This window comes from Passer domesticus, chromosome 23 (genome assembly GCF_036417665.1).
Source record: "Passer domesticus isolate bPasDom1 chromosome 23, bPasDom1.hap1, whole genome shotgun sequence".
In the NCBI taxonomy this organism is placed as follows: domain Eukaryota; kingdom Metazoa; phylum Chordata; class Aves; order Passeriformes; family Passeridae; genus Passer; species Passer domesticus.
In genome coordinates this window covers 3,951,514-3,965,469 of record NC_087496.1, presented here as the reverse complement: position 1 = coordinate 3,965,469, position 13,956 = coordinate 3,951,514, and the positions used below count along the sequence as shown (strand labels likewise).

Sequence of the window (13,956 nt, the reverse complement as noted above, 5' to 3'; positions counted from 1 at the left end):
TGGCTTTGGACACTTCCAGGGATGTGGCAGCCACACAATCAGGAGGAATTCCTCTCCAACATCCCACCTAAACTATTTTCTGTCAGTTTGAAGCCTTTCCCCCTGGCCCTGTCAGTGCATGCTGTTGTAAACAGTCTCTGTGGAGATGGATACACAAAGCAGATCACAGGGAACTTCCTGCAGGTACCGAAGTTCCCATGTTATTTTAGTTCTGACATCAGGGAAATGGAAGAAAATAAAGCCAGCCTGCTAATTTTTAAGCCACATGGGTCCTCCACCAGCACAGCTGCCAAGCAGTGACACAGCTTAAAGAAAGACCAAGGATTTAAAAAGATAACAAAGGACAAACTCCTTCAGCATGTTTGAGAGCTGCACACTGTGGCACTTTTAAAGAGAAATCTCTTCATACCACAGGAAAAAAACCAACCCAACCCAATATAAAACAACAGACAAACTCATGCACAGCATTTGACAGCCAGGGCTGGCTCTTTTTAATTGGAGAGACAAAAAAACCCAAGTTTTAAAATACAGCCATTGAAAAGACGACGAATTAAGAAACATGTAAACACAGCAGAGGCTTAATTACAACTTGCACTGCTTGGTTTGCTACTTGCCCACTCCCCTCTGCCTGGGAGGGAGGGAATGAGCCAAGTACAGCACAGAACCACCAGCTCAGGGGACACGAGTGCCCCTGGACATGCTACCAAAACACTGCTCTGGAGTACCTTGTCCTGGAGTGACCCCAGCTTCTCTCTAAGGATGCTCAGCACTTCTGCTCCACCCCAGACAAACAGGGCCCAGTGCTACCAGGCTGAGTGGTCCTTCAGATTCACTAAAAATGGGGATCGTTTCCGAATTCTGGTTCCACACACAGGGACATGGGGGAAGAGACAAAGTAGGAACAATCCCCCAAATCAATGTACAGGCTCATGCACCTTTTCCAAAGGAACCCTCCAGGAGTGATGAACAGATGCTGACCAGGCCTCTCCTTACAGCCAGGCAATGATCTCACACCCAGACAGGCAGGAAAAAACCACTCCTGGGATGCAGAGACATCTCCAGCCAGGAGGTTCCTTTCCTTCCACATGGCCTACAATGCAGGGGAATAAAGGAATAAAGGAATAAAGGCAAGGAGGGAGCTGGAGGGAAGCTTAAGAAGATTGTAAGGGCACTGCTGTGCTCAGTTCCCCTTAGAAGAAGAGTTTGCTATCCCCAAGAGCTCCCACAGGAGCCTCTCTTGTCCCTACAGGATTGTGCCTGGCTGCAGCACAGCCAGTTCCCCCCAGGGGAGGGAGGAGTGTCCCAGGTGACATCCAGGGCCCCTTGCCATGGCAGAAGTCCCTCGCCCTGGCACAGCAGGGTGATTGTTGTGAGCTTTTGCCCCAGCCCATGGCACAGACTCCCCGTGGGGGGACAAGCAGCCATGTCTTCAGTGGGGCCCAGCAGAACCAGGGGTGGCACAAGCATTCAGCAGAGATGAGAGCATTAGTGTCCTCTACAGAGCCAGCTCTACTACAAACCACAACCTTGCACGTGGTGAGGAAAAGATAACTTACTTTGGCAAGCAGAAACACACATTTATCACTGAAATACAGTAGCTGTCATTACATAAAAAGCTCCCCTTCCCACCCCAGCCCCACTCCCTCCACCAGCACTGAACAAAGCAGACACTTCCATTTCCCAGCTGCAAGACACCTGCTCTACACTCAGCTGTAGGACAGAGGAACTTGATTCCAGAGCCAAAAGGAAGCTGGACAAACTAGCAAGCCACAAACTCAAGGAAATCCAGACAAATCCCACTTGACAGAGCTCACATCCCAGCACTTGGTGCAGGTTTGTCTCTCCCTTGGGTAGGAGGTCTCACCACCTGCTTGGTGAAGGGCAGCTGAACAGGATGGACATCCTCCAAACTCAGTCAATCTAGTCTACAAAGCCACATCTGATTTTTAATGGAGGAATGACTTCCTTCTGGGAATGTTCTCATGAGTCTACTTAGCTGAAGGCTAAAAGCAGCTTATTTTAAAAAAGAAAACCCACATTCAGGTTCTCAGCTCACTGCATGCTCTCAGACCTTGCTGGTGACTTCAGCTCAGGCCTCAGGAATGTGTCTCTGGAATCAGAGCTCTGCCACCCTTCCAGGTGCTGCTTGGCTCCTTCCAGCAGCCCACACAGGCCTGTTTGAGCCTCCCACAACAACTGCATGCACCTTCTGTCCCCACTAACCCTCATCCTGCAGGCACGAGGCAGCAAACCTCAGCAAACCAGACCACACACCCATGTCCCCACGCTGCTGTCCATCCCCACACAAAGCCTGCTCTGTCCCCAGGACACAGACACAGGCAGGGCAGCATAAACCCCCCCACAGGAGAGCCCCCGAGAGCTCCAGAGCTGCTCTCCAACCTCTCTGCAGCAGCACCTGGGAGCTGCACAAGAGCACCAGCCGAGTGTGGATCTCAGGACAAGACTAGGAAGGCACAGCTCGCGGCCTGGAGCCTTCCTGGCCCCACTTGTTGCCCGCCCATGAGCACTGGGACCGTCACTGCTCTGCCCACCTCCTCCTGTACCCACATCTCACTCCCTCCTACCAGCCACAGCTCCCGGTGGGACACAGCACGGCCCTGCCCGTGCTCCCCGTGGCTGGGTGGCAGTCCCAGGGCCGAGTCACCTCCAGCATCCAGCTGCTTGTGGCAAGGAATCCAACGCCAGCACGAAGAGGAAGAAGGGGAAGCAGCGAGGGGACGACACCACGAGGTTTCCAGCAGGCCACGCCAGTCTCTGATCCCTCCTCCAGCATCCAGCTCATCACCGCGCCGCTCTCCCCAGGCAAGATTTCGGGAAGGCAAGGAAAACATCCATCCTGCACAGCCCCAAAGCACCCTCCACACGGCAGCCTGGGCCTCCACTTGCTCTCTCCTTCCCCGCAGCCCGAGCGAGGCCCTCGGGGCACAGAGGAGATCAGGAGCTCGGGGCATGGCCTCCCAGAGGATCGGAGGGACGGGGAAGCGCCACGGCGGCACCTCCGCTCCAGCTGGCCGAGCCCTCCCGCCGCGTCCCACCCCGCCAGTCCTCCGAAGAAAGGAATGAATCAAAACCGGGTATTTATTTCTGCAGTCTCCGGGCGTGTCCCGTGGGCGCCGGGGGCTCCCGGTGCCCCCCGGCCTCACTGGCGGCCGTTGTTGTCCGCGGGCTGCCCGGGGGGCTTGGCCTCGCCGTGCGAGGACGTGCCCTCGAAGCGCTGCGACGCGATGGCGGCCTGGTGGGACATGCTCTTCCTCACGATGTCCCCTTTCCTCCACAGCACCACCTCCTGCAGGGACACGGCAAGGCTTGTCAGGGCTCGTGGGACCTTCTGCTGAGAGCTTCTGCTGAGAGCTGCTGCTGCCCCACCCAGCCCCGCAGGCCGAACCAGGCTCCGTGTTCCACCCACAGCCTGCCCGAAATTCAGGTAGAAAGCTCCTCCCTGGGGTCAGGGCACCCAGAGGACATTCACAACACCTCTGTTCCAGTGCCACTGGTATGGTGAAGCACAGAAGCTCCACCACTGAGAAGAGAAGATATCCCAGGCAGGCACTCCTCCTCACCACCACAAACATCTGACCTGCATGGACATTCTTCTAGATCATCCTTCCATGTGATGAGTCCCGAAATGGACATTCTTCTAGACTATCTTTCCACTTGCTGAATCCCAAATGTCACAGACATATTTTATGAAAAATCCTTTTGCCAGGATCTTTTCTCCTGAGAAGCTGGGAAGCTTCACCTTCTCCATGTTTTGGAATGTGATTTGGAGAATTGCTTACCCAGCATGTGAAATTGTTTTTAGTTGATGACCAATGACAGCCACCTGTGTTGAGGCTGTGAGCAGTCACAAGATCTTTTTCCTTTCCTTTCCTTTCCTTTCCTTTCCTTTCCTTCTTTCTGATGGATCCTTTCTCTCTATTCTTTTTAGTATAGTTTTAGTATAGCATTTTAATACAATATAATATCATAATATAATGATAACCTTCTGAAACATGGAGTCAAGATTCTCATCTCTTCCCTCATCCTGGGACCCTTGAACACAATCACACCCAAATTCCCAGTAGGTCCTTCCCAGTAGGCCCAGTAGGTAAAAGCATCCCAATGGACCATGCACAGGTGCAAGGAGAAGAGCAGCTCTGTTTCTCACCTGCTGTTTGAAGTAGCGCCTCTCCTCCTCATCGATCAGCACCAGATTGAGGTAATAACGCACAGAGAACTTCTTGTTGATGTCCCTCATGGTTGGAGTCAGCTCGTAGCCAGCCAGAAAGAGCCTGATGGGAATGGACTCCCCTGGAAAGGGCACAGAGCTGTCAGCACAGACAGGATGCAGACAGAAACCAGGAGAGCAGCAGCAGAACACCAACTCACACGGCCACAACCTTTGTCACCGTTTCCACAAGTGGACTAACATGAGCTAGAAGACCTCAACTCCCTCCAGAAACCAGCATGCACGGTCCTCAGCCAGATCCTGCCCCTGCTGACAGCTATTCCAGCTCCACTCTAACAGCACAGGACTCTTTTGGGACCTGCATCAAGACAGCACTGCAGGAAAAAATGAGTAAGGTGACATTTTCTCTAGCAGGTGACTCTGCTGGGCAAAGAACAGTGGCACAGGAGATTGGCACAGAGCAAGAACACCACCTCTGCTCTGAGCTGCAGCAATGACAGCTGCTGGCCCATGCCAACTGTGAATTTATAGCTGGTTCTGCCACTGCTTCATCAAAAGAATTAAGTCATTGCAACTGATTCTGTCTTAGTTGCTCCTCATCACACTGGAGAAGGAAGGGGATCAGATCAATCCCCTGCTCTGAACCCACAACAGTGGAACGGGATGCTGAGCACACAGAAGATACTGCAAGAGCCATATTCCCACCCCAAAATGCTCCAGAAGAGCAATGCTGGGGGTTGCTGTGGCCTCTCACCTCTCACAGGTGCCCCATCCATGATCTCGTACTTGGCTATGGTGTCGTTCTCGTGGTACACGTTGGGCCCCGTGCCCGTTGTCTCCCTCTTGATGATGTCAATCTCCATGTGCTTGATCTTGATCCGCACCAGCAGGAAGTAGATCTTCCCCACAATCACATCTTTTAAATGGTACCTGGCACGAGAGGGGAGGAAACACCAGGATCAACCCCTGTGCAGCAGAGCAAGGCTCAGGCTGACGTGCAGGAACTTGCTGGGCAGGCACTTTGCTCTCATCTCCAGCAGATGGCAAATCAACCACCCCCACCAGCAACCAGCCCTTCCTTTCCATCCTCTGCTCTTTTGGGAACCCACAAGAACATTTAGCATGAGCAGATAAATTAAAAACATTGCTTCAGGCTGAATATCTGCAAGAAACCCCTGTAAGAGCAAAGGCTCCAAACTCAGTATTTTACATCAATTAAAACCAACCCAAATCACAGAATCATTTAGGTTGGAAAAGACCTCTGAGATCATCAAGTCCAACCTCTGACCAACCACCACTTGCAGGGAGATTTGCCAGCACCAGCTGGGAAAGATGCACTAAGAGTAGTTTAAAAGAGCTCTTCCCTACTTCTTTGCTGCAGTTAATTCCCACTTCAGCTGTATTGCCTGGAAAGGAGCAACCATTGCCTTTTGGAGACACCTGGAAGCACTGATCTGGATACAGGGAGTGTTACAGCAAGAATTTTATGCTGTGCTCCAGGCTCACAGCCATTGCTTCCCATTCCCTAATCCAGAGGTACAGGGAAAGGAGAGGAACCCACAGACCAGGGAGGATCTGAGCTGTCTCCCAGCCTCTCTGGAGCACGTGGACACGGAATTCCTTTGAGGAAACCTCCAGCAGGTGGGTCCCCAGAGCCCCCAGCTGCTCCTGAGCCACTCACTTGGACTTGTTGTACTCGAACTCGATGTGCAGGCAGTCCTCGATGCCCACTTCCATCTTGATGGAGGAGTTGAGCTCGGGGTAGGTGCTCAGCGTGTGCACAACGATGTCCATCTCCTTGACCACGTCGTTCAGCCTGCGGCTCACGGTGGCACGGAGGAAATACCTGCAGGGACAGTCCCCTCCCATCAGGGTGACACCAGGGACAGGGGCTGGGGGGCTTGGCCTGCACTGTCCAAGCAGCCTTGCTACACAGATCCATGCAAAGAGCTGAAATGGATTTGACTGCAAGTCTAAATAAAACCTGTGATCATGTCAACAGATCCACTGAGAAAGTTCCTTTTCCCCACAGAAGCTTGGAGCTTTCTCCTTGGCAAGGTGAGGTGCTCAGTTCAGCTCATGCACAGCTGAGGGAAGGGCCAGCATTTCAAGAACAGGGAATGGGGAATGTCCAAAGGGATGAAATAAGCAGGAAACCAAAGAATTGCCACCAGGAAGCAGAAAAACAAGGAAGTTCCTCTTCCCATGTCATTTGCTGTTACACTGCTCTTTTTTAGTCCAGGTCTGAACAAAATAAACCCACAGCAAAAGAACCCCCAGCTCTTTATGTGTACCTGCCCCTGGAGCAGCCAACACCCCCCACTGGAAAAGGCAGAAGGGAATTTTCAGATGGAAAAGCAGAATCCTCTCAGCTCCCAAGCATTTGTGAGCCTGGGTTACCTAAGCCCCACTTTGGGGATCTGAGGAACAGCCTGCACATGTTAAAACCACTGCCCTTTTGCAAGATTACATCAGGCTGCACAGCCACACCTCCCAGTGCAGATCTCAGACTTTTCCAACCCCCACTTTGAAGGCAGTGAAAGGATTTTGAGACGATTGAGTGCCTTGATGTGAAATATCATTTATAACATATGAACAAGGCACAAGCGAAGCATCTGTTTGCATACAGAGCACAATTAAAGTTGACAAGACTGATTACAGCAAAAATATCCCCACTGGAGACTAAACCAAACAGTTTATTTTGATTTTTTGAATTATCAAATAAATTAGCAAGTATTTGATTCAAAAGGGGCTGATTTCTCTTGTCACTCAAAAGGGGAAAAACAAGTTCCATAAAGAGCCTGCTGCATGCTTGTAAAGTAAAGACCTCAAAGGCAGCCTTATACAACTCAGCCCCCAGAATGAATTTGGAGTTCTGCACCATCAGAGTGAATATCAGCACTTCCACAGAGCAGAATTGGGTCAGCCAGGGCACGGGACTCACCTTAGCTTCACATTCTGCCCCGTGTAGGACTCGTAAGGTTTCTCCACGTGTGTGAACTCAAAGTCAAAGGTTTGTGATTGAGTGAATTCCCCAGGCCGGGCCAGGTCCTTCACCAGGGACACGAACTCGTGGTGGTTCCCTCGGTCATAGTAGAGCTCTAGGAAAATGGAAATCCAGGTTAAGCTTGACCCCACGTGACACAGGAGATTTTCAGCAGCTCTCTTGTCCGGGTCACTCCTTCCTTCAACAGCATTCACAGAACCTACCAGGGGAGCTGCACTTGTTCCCTGCTCTCCATCAGAGCCAGGTTCAGGCCACAAATTTCCTCCCTGAAACAGGAAGGAAAAGGTCCACACAGCCTCCTTTACTACAATAAATCAAGAATTTGCCTTGGGGAGGCACGAGTCGCCTATTATCAATATTAAATATGGTTTGCAGCTCATGCAAACCCTTCCAATAATCTTCTGCACTGTATTGCAGGCCAAAGATATTGTCACTGTGAGGAAAAACCACCACTGCTTGTCTGGAACAGAGAGTGGCAGAGCAAAACTGAGGGGACACAACAATTCCACTGCTCCTGCTCATCCTGCTCATCAAGCAAAGAGCTTGAGTGGCCTTGAGCTGCAGCAGGGAATAAACGACAATGCTGATCCTGCTGCAAACCACCTTGTGTGTGGGGAGGCAGCTGAATCCACTGCTCCTGCAGCCCATGGACAACACATTAATGGCCATGTGAGCACGGTGAGGGGAGAGCTCTCACCTCTGGAAGCACTGCTCAAACCAGCTCAAGTGACCAGCATTGCCTCGCTTTTCCCCACAACCCTCCCACACCAGCAGGAAACTACAGGTTTCCTCATTTAATGAAAGCAATCCTCCACACCTCCACCGAGTTTTCAGCCTCAAGACAAAGCAACAAAACTCTTCAATCTCTGCAATTTGCATGAACAGCTTGGGATTACCCAAACCCATCAATGAAACCTGCCCTTCCCAGCCCAGCGTGTGAGCCTGTGCCTACAGGACACCCACACAGTCCTTCTGCAAGGCAAAGCCTTTCTGCTTAGATGGGGAAACAAAAACCTAAGTCATCACACAGTCACACTCACACAAGCTCGGTGTCAGCACTAAACTGTGCAGAGGAGGCACAGAGGTGCTCAGGAACTGCAGTTCAGCCCTCCTTGAGATGCACAATGAGATTTCAGCTTTTAAGTGATGCCTGCTCCTCACAGCCCTTTGCTCACCTTATCTCTCTAATGGAAATTTTGGCACTAGAGCTCCCCTGACTTACGCACAACAGCAAATGTCACCAAGCCCTTTAGGCTGGGCAGGTGACATAAATAACCAAGCCTCTCTCTGTGCACTGAATTTGTGAGTCCACTGAGAGGAAAGTGCTCGCTGATGTGACAGGGAGAAGCCACGTGCCAACAGAAAAAGAGGAACCAGCCACAGAAACAGAGGAATCAGCCCAGACCATCATGACACACAATGCAGAAGGCACAAATCAAAAAAGCAAGGGGAGGCAGATGTCAGTGCACTGAGTTCTCTGCCACCTCGGAAGGTCATGTTTGGCACCCTGCAGCCTTCAGCAGAGTGATGTTTCCCACACTCCAGCCTGTCAAACAGGTATAAGCTGTAATTTCAGGTTTTCAGAGCTATAAGGTTTCCAGACTGAGAAAATAACCTGCCAGCATTTCAGTGGCTTGCTCAGGCCACAGCCACCAGAGGTGAAGCCATCTGGAATGGGTTCTGTGCTCACCTGGGAGCAGGCAGGACCAGCACTCACAGCCTAGAGCATCTTCTCTGCAAAACATCCTTCCTCCACATCCCAGTCCCCCGCCTGTTAAATTGTCTGACCTCCATGCTGACGTGGTAGCAGCAAAAAGTCAGAATAGAGATAGAAAGCATTGAGAAATGCAATCAGTGGTACAAACTTCAGTGATTTATCAAAAAGGCCTGAGGGGCATACGGACTGACGTGCAGCCACAGCAGCTGTAACACACCCTGCTTGGGCAATAATGTGCAGACAAAGCAGTAATCCCATGCAGGCATGGCTCAAAAGTCTTCCAAAACAGGGAATGAGTTGCAGGCAAGGCAGCACAGCAGAGACAGTGGAGCAGGAAACAAAGTTCATGCTTAATTTCCACTGGGAACCATATCAATAGGAGCTCATAGCCTGGCTCCTGGTGAACAGCCTCACCTACACGCCATCACTCACACACTCCCCTCCTTTAAAAAAAACAGAGTCAGGCACAAGCAAAGCCAATAAAACTCAAACAGCAGCATGGGGTTGGGTGGGAAATCTCCTGCTCATTTCCCTCACCACACAATTTGCAATGCAAAGGCTGCAGGCCCCTGGCTCCAGCAGTGATTTTGAGGTTTAGAGCCAAGCACAGAGAGCCACAGATGTGAGGCCTCGCACGCAGCCAGGGGAAGGAACATCCTGAACTTATTTTGGCTTGTGGGGCTCAAGGCATGTCCGTGGAGCAGGGACAGCTCCGCTCGGATGGAGGAGTGGGTGTGGCAGCTGCCTTCCCCCCTCGAAAGCAGGAAACATTAAACCTGAATCGGTTACACGCACAGATAATCACAAGTTCTGAACAACTTGAAGTCACCCGACCAACCGTGCAGGGGTGCGTGGGGTAGAAGGTGGGATCAGCCAGGGTGAGCCTGCAAGCCTCAGGAAAGGTGATCCACCCAGGTAAAAGGGACATAAGGACAAAACCCACCCCATCAGCACCCTCAGCATCCCTAAGAGGATCAGCAGGCACACGGGGGAAGCAGGCAGGAGCAGGAACAGGCAGCCTGGGGAGCAGGGCCTGGCAGCTGGCGCTGGCAGCAGGTCTGGGCTGACCTGCAGCTGCAGGACGGAACCAAAGCGCGCCCGGCTCGGAGCTGAAACCGGTCACCGAGCAGAAGCGAGAAATTAGGACAGCAGAACAATGACCTGGAAAAGCACTGGAATGCCCTTCCTCCTGCCAGGGCTCAAGCCTGGAGAACAGGCCAGGCTGCCCAGCTCGGAGGGCGGAATAATGTCCAGCAGCCATGGGAATGCTGCGTGCAGCCGGGCATCACTCGGGAGCGAGGGGAACCCGCTCAACACCAGCGGGACCCCAGTGCCATGGGGCACAGCAACACCACCAGTGCCATGGGGCACAGCAATGCCCCCAGAACCAGTGGGATCCCAGTGCCACGGGGCACAGCAATGCCGTCAGTACCAGCTGGACCCCAGTGCCATGGGGCACAGCAACACCACCAGTGCCATGGGGCACAGCAATGACATCAGTACCAGCTGGACCCCAGTGCCATGGGGCACAGGAACACCACCAGTGCCATGGGGCACAGCACTGCCCCCAGTACCAGTGAGATCCCAGTGCCATGGGGCACAGCAATACCCCAGTACCAGTGAAATCCCAGTGCCATGGGGCACAGCAGTATCCCAGTACCAGTGAGATCCCAGTGCCATGGGGCACAGTAGTGCCCCCAAACTCCCAGTACCAGTGAGATCCCAGTGCCATGGGGCACAGCAATGCCCCCAGACCCTCAGTACCAGTGAGATCCCAGTGCCATGGGGCACAGCAATGCTCCAAGACCCCCAATACCAGTGGGATCCCAGTGCCATGGGGCACAGCAATGCCCCCAGACCCCCGGTACCAGTGGGTTACCATGGGATGCAGTGATGCTCCCTGGACTCTCAGCACCAGCAATGCTCTCTGGATCCCTGGCCCCCGCAGGGATCCCAGTGCCACGGGGCTCAGCAATGCCCCCCAGACCCCTGGCACCTGCGGGATGCAGTGATCCTCCCTGGACCCCGGGCACCGTGCGGCGCTGCTCCCGGCACCCACGAGGGGCACCAGGAGGGGACCCCGGGCCCGCAGGCCGCCCCGCTCACCGATCTGCCCGATGAACTCCACTTTGATGCCCTGGTGCTCCAGCCGCTTGTTGGGGTTCTTGAGGGTGAGGACCACCCGCCCCGACACGGTCTCGCCGTCGTAGAAGAGGAAGTATTTCTCCTTCTTGCCTTCCTCCGTCTTGTGCTCCACCCGCCGCCGGCTCTCGGCGTCGCTCAGCACCAGCTCCAGCTCGGGGCTCTGCCCGAACCCGAAGAAGCTCATGGTCCCGGGATGCGGCGCGGGGCGGACCCCGCGGCCCCGCTGGCGGATCGCAGCCGGGGCGGGGCTGCGCGGGGCGACAGCGGCGGCGACGCCGGGGACGGAGCCGGGGCGACAGCGGCGACAGCGGCGGCGGCGCGGGGGGGCCGCAATGCGGCAGCGCTGCCGGGGCGGCGGCGGCGGGACCCGCGCACCGCGCACCGCGCACCGCGCAGCCCCGGCCCGGCCGCGCCCGCCCCGCTCCTTCCGGGGCAGCGGCGGCCGCCGCGATTGGCCCGCGCCGCCCCGCGCCCGCCATTGGCGCGTTCGAAGTCGGGCGGCGGCGGCGGCGGCAGCGCCATGGCGGCGGAGCGGCTGCGGAGCGCGCTCGGCGGGTGGCGGCTGCCGGAGCTGGCCCCAGGTGCGGAGCGGGACCGGGGTTAGGATCGGGTTCGGGATCGGGGTGTTAGGATCGGGGCCGGGGCCGGTTTGCCGACTTCTTTTCCGGTGTTGGAAAGCTTCCACGCTTCAGGAAAATGTCTCTCGGTCGCTCTGTTTCCCGGTCCCTGTCTCTGGCCCCGTCCAGGTCTCTGTTCCGGTCCCGCTCTCTGTCTCTCTGTCCCGGTGTCCGTCTCTGTCTCGGTATCGGTCTCTGTCCCCCTCCCGGTCCTGCCTCGGTCCGGGTCTCTGTTCCGGTCCCAGTCTTGGTGTCAGTCTGTGTCCCGGTCTGTCTGTCCCGCTGCCGGTCTCTGTCTCTCTCTGTTCTCTCTCTCTGTCCGGGTCCCGGTGTCAGTCCCGGTCCCGGTGTCAGTCCCGGTTCCCCTGTTTCTGTCCCGGTCCCGGTGTCGGTCCCGGTCCCCTGGTCCCCCTGTCTCGGTCCCGGTCCCCCTGTCCCGGTACCGGTGTTAGTCCCGGTCCCCCTGTCCCGGTACCGGTGTTAGTCCCGGTCCCCCGGTCCCGGTGGCTCTCCCGCGGTCCCCGGGAGGCTCCCGGCACTGTCACCCGCTGCCCTTGGCGCGCCCGTGTCCCGCCGGGTTTGGCCAGCCCGTGTTTATTTTGGAGCCCTGTTTTGGGTGAAACGCGTGGTTTGGAGAAATCCCCCCTGGCGCTTATAAACGCTGTTTTATTTGTCTCAGTGTGGGTGGACACGGTGTGGGATCTGGACTTCACGGAGACCGAGCCTCTGGATGCCTGGCTAGCGGAGGAGATCACGGCCGACGGGCTGGACGCCTTCACCCGCCTGTACCGCGCTCTGGCGCCCTTCGCTGCCGGGGACCAGGAGAGCACCGAGGTGACAGCACCTGAGCACAGCCTGCCGCTCTCACTTTCTCTTCTTCGCATCTGCCTTGCCTTGAAATTCACAATATAGTCAAAAACTGTTCAAACAGTTCTTGCTCTGTGTGCTGGAATGCTTCCAAAGGAAGCTATTCCCAAATTTTAATAATAGGATTTAGCATAATATTAAATATATATAGTTTTATTATAGTCATTATAAAGTCTATATATACTATTATATATATATGTCTATATATACTATTACTATATATATTATTATATAATATATATAGTTACATATCTATAACTATATATATTATATATACACACATTATATATATTATAGTTGTATATTCTATATTATAGTTATTATAAAGTCTATATATGCTATTTTATATATATAAGTCTATATGTACTATTACTATATATTATTATATAATATATAGATATCTATCTATAATATAACTATATATATTATATATACACACATTATATATATTATAGTTGTATATTCTATATTATAGTTATTATAAAGTCTATATATACTATTATATATAGATAAGTCTATATATACTATTATTATATATACTATTACTATATATATTATTATGTAATATATATAGTTATATATTTATAATATAACTATATATTATATATACACACATATATTATAGTTGTATATTCTGTATTATAGTTATTATAAAGTCTATATATACTATTGTATATATATAAGTCTATATATACTATTACTATATATTATTATATAATATATATAGTTATATTATATATCTATAATATAACTATATACATTATTATATAATATATATAGTTATATTATATATCTATAATATAACTATATATATTATTATATAATATATATAGTTATATTATATATCTATAATATAACTATATATATTATATATACACACATTATATATATTATAGTTGTATATTCTATATTATAGTTATTATAAAGCTATTAAGAATCAATATAATTTAACAATTATTTAATTCATTTAAGTGTTATTAATTAATGTATTATAAATATTAATAATTATAGTTTATTATACTTACTAAAACACTTTTTAAAGCATATCATACATAGGGAGTTGGTCATGGTGGCGCCTGTTAAAATCTGAATAATGGCTAGTTTTGGACATCCATGTTATTATGGGATTCCTGACTGTTCCTGTTTTTCCTCAGAATGTCTGGACCTTGTTTGCTGAGAACAGCCTGTCCCACCAGGCCCTGGTGGCCGTGCTGCATCACTTCGTGCACGTGGGCCAGCACAAAAGAGCCAACAGGCAGCAGAGGGTGTTTGCTCTGCACTCAGCTGGGCTCTACCTGCTGCTGCTGGAGATCCCAGGTGAGCCTTGGCGTGTTCCTCTTCGTGCCTGGGGACAGTACAGGCCAGGCAGGGTTGGGTTTGTAACAATTCCAGGTGAAATCCTCGGGGATTTCAC

At 51.9% G+C, this 13,956-nt stretch overlaps 2 protein-coding genes across 6 annotated transcripts in view; one reads left to right on the top strand and one right to left on the bottom strand.

Moving 5' to 3' along the window:
* Nucleotides 1-462: 462 nt before the first annotated feature.
* On the bottom strand, nucleotides 463-11,419 carry VPS26B (VPS26 retromer complex component B). The gene is made up of 6 exons (XM_064397926.1): nucleotides 11,020-11,419; nucleotides 7,134-7,290; nucleotides 5,871-6,035; nucleotides 4,944-5,119; nucleotides 4,169-4,311; nucleotides 463-3,307 (listed from the first exon to the last, which is right to left on the bottom strand). The coding sequence occupies exons 1-6, from the start codon at nucleotides 11,240-11,242 to the stop codon at nucleotides 3,161-3,163; spliced, it is 1,011 nt and encodes a 336-aa protein (XP_064253996.1). The 5' UTR covers nucleotides 11,243-11,419; the 3' UTR covers nucleotides 463-3,160.
* A 40-nt stretch (nucleotides 11,420-11,459) lies between these two features.
* The window catches only part of NCAPD3 (non-SMC condensin II complex subunit D3), a 35,395-nt gene continuing 32,898 nt past the window's right edge, over nucleotides 11,460-13,956 (top strand). For all 5 annotated transcript variants that reach the window (XM_064397906.1, XM_064397904.1, XM_064397902.1 and 2 more), the window contains exons 1-3: nucleotides 11,460-11,639; nucleotides 12,355-12,509; nucleotides 13,697-13,859. In XM_064397906.1, coding sequence (XP_064253976.1) covers nucleotides 11,579-11,639; nucleotides 12,355-12,509; nucleotides 13,697-13,859 — 379 coding nt within the window. In that variant the 5' untranslated portion in view covers nucleotides 11,460-11,578. The remainder of the gene's footprint in view (nucleotides 11,640-12,354; nucleotides 12,510-13,696; nucleotides 13,860-13,956) is intronic.